Raw genomic sequence first — 7483 nt, forward strand, 5'->3', positions numbered from 1 at the left:
CTCGAACCAGTTCGTGGTATAAGAATAGCGAAGAAGGTCATTCTATTGAAAGCTGGGAACATCTAGGATCCGTCTAGCCCAAAACACAAATACTATTTCAAGAAAAAAGTTTATGCTATAAATATAACAAACCGAATTAGTTTTGATATTTTTTTATATTTCCACTATGCAAGAAATCGTCTTGAATCAGATTTTTTTCCAACACTTAATGAGCATATCCCCAAGTGGTTTATGAGTCTTTTTAATGCTTTTTATTGATTCTTGCGTTTTAGTGTTAATGATAGTTTTTTCTTATATTTTACATCTTTTTAGAACCAAAATGACAAATTTATGCCATTAGACATTTAACGGTTGAATTGAGCTTGTGCAGGAATGTGGTTGAGACGAAAATGTGAAAAAAAAAAAGCTTCACTATGGCCAAGGTCTCGACATCAATCCCTCCACCACCACTCGAGGAGATTAACTTCAGGAAAGTGTAATTCTAGTACCCTATCTTCGAAGTCGTGACATCAAGGGAGTGATGTCACAACACTTGACTCCATGGTTGCGAAGCTAAGTCACTGAATTCACAATCTCGAGCCCAAACACCAAAGTAAGGAAGCTAGGTTGCTTGAGTGCCAAGTCGCAACACCAAAAGATCATGATCACGACATTGAAGCTCCCAAACAACCCTTAAAACCAATTGACCTTGGGTGTCGCGACTTCAAAACCTGATGGGTGAAAAAATTGCAGCGGCAATTTTGTGTCCAAACAAGCTTACGTCACTTTTCATTTAAGGGAATAATTGTCAATGTTAGGTTAAATATTTTTTTACTATAAATACTACCTTATATAAACTATTTGGGTGGCTAGGCTAGTGTAGAAAATTAAGTTAGACATTAGATAATGTTTACTCTTCTTTTCTTAGTATAGGTTTTCATTTTTCTCTTCTCTTCTCTTCCTTTTTCTTTTCTTTTTGGTGTAGCATTTTTGTTTCTTCATTTTTGTTGGAACCTTGTGGATGGAGATGGATTAAACTCTCATACTTCATCGTATTTTTATCTATTAATGAGCATTTTCCCAACCCGTATCTTTTATATTTTATGCCTACAATATGTTTGTTAAAATGCTTGTGTGAAATTTAAGTTTAATCATGTGTTGAATTGTTTTATTGGTTTATTGATGAGTGGGTTACTTAACTAAGTTATTATCTATGCTTTGATTAGTTGTTTGTTCAAGTGTATTAAATTGCATGTTACATTAAAATTGATGCCTCTAGTGGAAGATCTAGATAGATGAGACCGACATGAGACTTCATCATGAAGGACTTTGATACATTTGTGTCGAATAGTGAGACTGAGAGGAGATTTATATGCCTAAGTGAGATCAAGAGGACAACTTAGGTGGTATCTTTCAGTCTAGGATGAGACCGAGAGGAGACTCCTAGCTAAAAGTAGCAAACAATATAATCATCATAAGTTTATTAACTTAGTAATTCATGAATCATTCTGCCATCATCTCAATCCATTCGCATTGTTTCTAGTAAAAAGAAAAAGAAAGTTAATTTGGCATTTTCATTTGGTAATTTAGAATTTAGCCTTATTATATTTTTATATTTGATTGGCACTAATAATTTCGAACTCGATTAGATTAATAACTTATCAATATTTTAATAATTTTTTCACATAAACAAATAAATTCATAAATACAATTATGCATTTCCCCTTAATTCACTCATGGAAATCAAGTTCACAAATAAAAAAGAAATTATTTTTAAACATTTATTAAATTTGGTATGAGATGGATCATAAATATAATATGCATGCCAACTAATAATCATGCTTTGGAAAAGTGAGTAGGAAAAGTTAGAGTTTAGTCATTTTTTGGAGGAAGGATGCTGAGAGAATTTAGAGAGGTGGATTTTTTTTTTGTCTTTAATGTCACAGGTGGTTTAAAGAGTAATACATAATTAAGCCCTAGAGAAAAGAATGTTTATATACTCCCTATATTTAAATTTGTTTATTTTTTATACTAGATCCACCTTTTTTTATATTTTTCGCATTAAATCCTTTTATGTTTTTCGTGATAAAATTTCATTAACTGTTAAATTGTTTTTGTATGTCTCTATAACTAAGGTTTTAATTAAGTTTGGGTGAATTTTATTTATTAGTTTAAGTTTATTTTATTTATAAATATAATTTTTCTAAAACATTAATTTTGATTTTGATTTTAAAATTAAACTTATATATATTTATGTTTTAATTTTGTAATCAAATTATTAGCGAAAGTTGTAAAAATTAAAAGATTCATAAGAAACAATTATGTGTATAATTGATCCGTGCATCGCGTAGAGATGCAAACTAGTTTTAAACTTGTATATACCCTCTCACATTTTCTCTACTCTAATCATTATAATTTGGAAGAATTGATTTTTATGCATTAAAATAGAAAATAATCATCTCTTCTATTTTAGTTTCTCACTTTTCATCCCACACATTTAAAATTTATTTTCTTTTCAATTTTTCACTTTCTTCTCTCATCCCTTTATTTTTCTATCCAACCAAGCACACCTTAAAAATGCTTTGTCAAATAAAAAAAAGTTGCAACTTATTTCTTTTGCGATTGAGTTTAAAAATATCTTTTAATATTTTTCATGTCCATTTTATGATCTATATTTGAAATTGTATTTATTCCTTCCAAGAATATCATTTCTAAAATCTGAACATATGTGATTTTATTTTCAAAATATTATTTATTTAACATTACTTAAAACCAATAGTCAACAAACTTATTAACAATTTAAAGGTTCGCAGTTGGGAGGTATCAGTCTTTTTCCCTCTACTTTTCTATCTAATTAGGTGCATCCTAAAAGTGCTTTGTCAAACAGAGACTATTCTAGGGGCTGGCATGGGCCCGCCCTCCTAAAATGAAAAATTATTATTTAAATTCTTTATTTTTTTTAAAAAATTTAAATTAGTAAAGTTAAAATTATACTTTAGCCCCCCTAAAATTATAAAAATTTAATTTAATCTTTTAAAAATTATAAAGATATAAACTATAAAAAATTAAAATTTCATTCGGCCCCTAAAAATTATTCTGACTTCGCCCTGTTGCCAAATAAAAAATAAGTTACAAATTATTTCTTTTGCGTTTAAGTTTAAAAATAAATATTTTAATATTTTCTTATGTGCATTTTATAATTTATATTTAAAATTGGTAATTATTTCAAAGTTTAAATCTGTGTAGTTTTGTTTTCAAAAGTTATTTATTTAATACTACTTATTAACAGCTGGCGACCAAAGGTGGCTCATTGTGTTTAGGGTTTGGCGGATTTGGTGCAACATGATGTTTTAGGTAATTAATCATAAAAATATTTAAAAATAAAGAAGTGAAGGTGAAAGGAGTTGAAACCCAGCTTCACCATCCGGACATTGGAAAAAAATAAAATAATCACGAATTTTCACTTTCTTCTCCAAAATCAATTTATTTCCCTAAATATCTAAAAAGAAATTTAAAAACCTATTTAACCAATATTCCATATTGTTACCATAAAATATGTATCCGTGTTATTTTTCTTCTGCCATTTGTAACGAGGAGTGGAGGAAAAAACCCGTTTAAGATTAAAATCTGAAATGAGCGCTTATTTTTTATCATATCATCAGTCACTTAATTGACTTCATTAGTAGTTTGTTTCATTAAATAAAATCAAGAAAACAAATCTTCGGCCGGATCCTGTATGATGATACAATTGATTGTTTGACATAACATCATCATCCATCATTCACTGCTCTAAATCCACAGAATATATATCTCTTCTTAATATATAGAAAAACCTACGGACTGCTTTCAAAGGGAACGACTAAACCAAGGCTAAGAACCAACATTAGACCTTAACTGAAAGCCTCTCATATATTACATATATTCCATTTTTTCTCTTTTATTAATTTTCTTCACTAAGACAGCATCTTTTAACACAACACAACCGTGTGTTTCTAGGTAGAACTAAGGTGAAGCAGGGAAAGTGGTGATATGATCCCAGTTGAGATGATCATGGAAGCTTAATGATTCTTGCTTGACAGTTGTCTGCTGGGCGTGTCAAAGGTAAGGTAATGGTTGGAGCCTTTGGATTCAGCTCTTCAAGCCTGCAAAAGAAGTAAAGGAATTAAAGTTAGAATCCCAAAGGTCTTCGGGATGATGTTAACCATGTATGTATGCCGGGGAGTACCTAGAAAATTTTTTTAGGTGAACCAAAATTAAATTGTAATTTTTTTATAGTAAAAATATAATTTTTAAATGATTAAATCAAAATTTTATTATTTAAGGGAGACTAAAATGTAATTTTACTTTTACTCATTTAAAATTTTAAAAAATTTAAAAGACCAAAATAGAAAATTTTACATTTTAGGGCAGCACTAGACCTGTCCATGGGCCGGGCGGCCTGGCCAGGCCCGACGACCCGCCCGAAATATGGAAGGGTTCGGGTAAAAATATAGGCCCGAAATATGGGCTTGGGCAAAAAAATGAGGCCCGTTTAAAAAGTGAGCCGGGCCTCGGGCACCACTTTTTTGGCCCGGGCCCGGCCCGAATATAATAAATATATTTTTTATTTTTAATTTTAAAATACTTTTAAAATATTTTTATTTTTTATTTTTAAAATAATTTTTTAATGTTTATTAAAAAATGAGCCGGGCCGGGCTCGGGCTTATGATATTTTTCCCGAGCCGGGCCTGGACAAAATTTCATGCCCATATTTCGGGCTGGGCCAAAAATTTTTTCCGGGTCCGGCCCGAACCCAACCCGGCCCGGCCCATGGACAGGTCTAGGCAGCACCCCTAGGTTAGCCCCAGCATGCATGTAACAAAATTTTTTTTTTTCATTTTCAACATTTATTGTAGGAAAAGTTTGACAATTTCTTTTTAGAAATTAACTATAAGTTTGACTCTTGAGCGGTTGAAATGTATGGTAGTGGCCCATTAACTTGCAATCGGTATCAAAGGAAAAGAGATTAGAAACTCACTTATAATTGAGGAGAAAATGGTGCAGGAAAATGGAGACCTCAAGTTTGCCCAGATCAGATCCAGGGCAGATTCTACTTCCTCCTCCAAATGGAATAAAATTCTTTCCTTTCAATCCAGGGTTCTGCATTTAGGTCAAACAGACAGTACTCAATTAACATAATTTGTATGCCTTTCATTCCTTTATCAGTTTAGTATTTTTTTAAAATTATTATTATTGTTGATTCTACTGACCTCCCATCTTGAAGGAAGGAACTCTTTTGGGTTTGGATAAATATCTTGATCCATATGAACAGCTCTACTCCAAACTAAAACATTCCATCCTTTTGGTATGGTATAACCTGAAAAATAAAAACTTTAGTTTTTAAGAAAAATTGTTTTTTTTTCCGAGTAAAATGAAGAACCAAAGTCTAGAAACTAACCGTTAAGGTTAACATCAGTTTCCACCCTTCGAAAAAGTGTGAAAGCAAAATTGGCTCTTCGCATTGACTCATCAATCACCTTCAAATAAATCAAAGACAACAGGGTTTGTTAGATATCATACTACATATTTTTGATAATCTAAGTTGAATAAGATAACAAACCTTTGGTAGATATTCCATTTGCTTGATTTCAGCAAGGGTCAGGCCTTTTTGGGAAGATGGCCTTCTCTTTAAGACCGCCTCTTGTTCTTCCTGAAAGGTTGAAATCCAAATTCAGTCGGCGAATTACATGAAAAATACATTTCCCTAGATACTATTGCTGGACACTCAATCGGGTAACCAACGGCAACCAGTATTATAATCTGACCTTGGCTTTTTGCAGCATTTCTGGATGGTGATGGAGGTAGATGGTCGCCCACATTGCAGTGTGTGCTGCGGTTTCATGCCCCGCAAACAAGAATATCAGCAATAAATCAAAGAGATGTTCATCGTCCAATTTTTCACCATTGTCGTATTCAGCTTCCATAAGAAAATCTATCATTTCTTTCTTCCTGTCTGTTTCCATAGTTTTTGCTCTTCTTTCTTTTACTTTCTCTTTAAATATCTTTAGCAGCGTTTTCCTGGCCTGAAGTATATATAATTCGAAGTTTAAAATAGTCAGAGTTGGCGTTAATCTGAAAATATAAATAAGCAATTTGATAACGTAAACAAGCTTTACCTTGAGTGCTCGATAGAATACAAAACCAGGGAAATTAATGGGTACGGAAATAATGCCTGGGAACAAGTCTGAGTAACATTTCACCATTGTCGAAATAACCGAATCTTGAGTGGAACCCAAGACAATTTTTGCAATAACCTTGAAAGTAATCTTCTTCATCTCGTAGAAGAAATTGACTGGTCGGTTCATGGTAGCAAGCTCTTCTAATGAAGTGGTCACAATGCGTTCAATATCCTCGATGTGCGAAGTTAGTGCTTCGTCACCATGGATGGGATTGGTTGCTATCTTACGCAAACGCCTGTGCTCTGAAGTCGAAATTCCATACAACGATTTCTTCCCTGCTATTTGTTTCGCCGATGATGGGTAGCCAAACAAAACGTGTTCATCAGCCAAAGCCTTCCTGCATAGCTCCGGACTGCAAACTATGATGCCTGGACCTCCAAACAAATGGGTTCTGTAAATGCCTGTTTTCCCATACCTGCAGCCACCAATTCCAATGCCATATTACATATAAGACTTTATGAAGCCAAGTTCAAGTGTCATGGTCTAAAGCTGAATGTTAGAGCTAAAGGCTCGACAAACACATGCATATGGCAACAAATATGATATTAACAGTGAAGAAACGAAAAAGATGATTAAGAAAGCAAGAAACCTTTTAATCAAGTTTTCTACGAAGGTATCAGGGTCCTGGGAATTGAAAGCTTTGAAGAATGACCACAAGTTTCCTATGAAAGGCCATCCCATATCACCAGGAGGCAAGGTGTTTTGTTTCTTCCCCAACCTAGTAACATAATACCATTCATTGATTTTCTTTAAGAAACCAAATAGAACTGCATATGTTGCAGCCACAACTGCCACAATTGAATATAGCGATTCTAACACCATTTTCTTTCTTTTTGTTGGTCTCTCGGTACACATTTTCGGCTCTCAATACGCTTTGCTTTATAGACGCAAATTGCCATTGTAAATGCTTTCTAGACAAAGTCAACGTCACACATAAATTGGAAAATTGAATAAAATATATATAAAGAAATATAGAAGTAATTTCTTCAGCAACGCAAATCACATTAAATTAATAATTCTAAAACTTCAGGATCATATTCAAGTAATTCTCTTATTATGCTTTTTCATTTATGTAAATTTTTATATTTTTATATTATTAAATAAAAAACCTGTATTATATAAAATTTAATGTTGTGTCATTTGGAACTTTTTGTATTATTGAATAAAAGAATTATTATATTCATACAATTTTAGATAAAAATTAAAGGAGAGATTCAATTTCATCCGTATAAGTTTAAGTGATTTTACATCTTTTCATAGCTTTTACATGGTTAATATTTTAATAA

The 7483-nt window shown here is 32.3% G+C and overlaps 1 protein-coding gene across 1 annotated transcript; it reads right to left on the reverse strand.

Moving 5' to 3' along the window:
• Positions 1–3645: 3645 nt before the first annotated feature.
• LOC105791949 (beta-amyrin 11-oxidase) lies at positions 3646–7062 on the reverse strand. The gene is made up of 8 exons (XM_012620268.2): positions 6787–7062; positions 6135–6612; positions 5784–6041; positions 5579–5668; positions 5417–5495; positions 5229–5335; positions 4997–5118; positions 3646–4121 (listed from the first exon to the last, which is right to left on the reverse strand). The coding sequence occupies exons 1-8, from the start codon at positions 7050–7052 to the stop codon at positions 4028–4030; spliced, it is 1494 nt and encodes a 497-aa protein (XP_012475722.1). The 5' UTR covers positions 7053–7062; the 3' UTR covers positions 3646–4027.
• Positions 7063–7483: the final 421 nt, after the last annotated feature.

Source organism: Gossypium raimondii, chromosome 8 (genome assembly GCF_025698545.1).
Source record: "Gossypium raimondii isolate GPD5lz chromosome 8, ASM2569854v1, whole genome shotgun sequence".
NCBI lineage: Eukaryota > Viridiplantae > Streptophyta > Magnoliopsida > Malvales > Malvaceae > Gossypium > Gossypium raimondii.

Bases quoted from the DNA above. Each gene is read 5' to 3' on its own strand.
- LOC105791949 (XM_012620268.2), bottom strand. From the start codon at position 7,052: ATGTGTACCGAGAGACCAACAAAAAGAAAGAAAATGGTGTTAGAATCG. The intron at 5,119-5,228 runs GTCAGTAGAATC...ACCTAAATGCAG, and splicing joins TCCTTCCTTCAAGATGGGAG to AACCCTGGATTGAAAGGAAA. The intron at 4,122-4,996 runs GTGAGTTTCTAA...CTTCTTTTGCAG, and splicing joins CATTTTCTCCTCAATTATAA to GCTTGAAGAGCTGAATCCAA.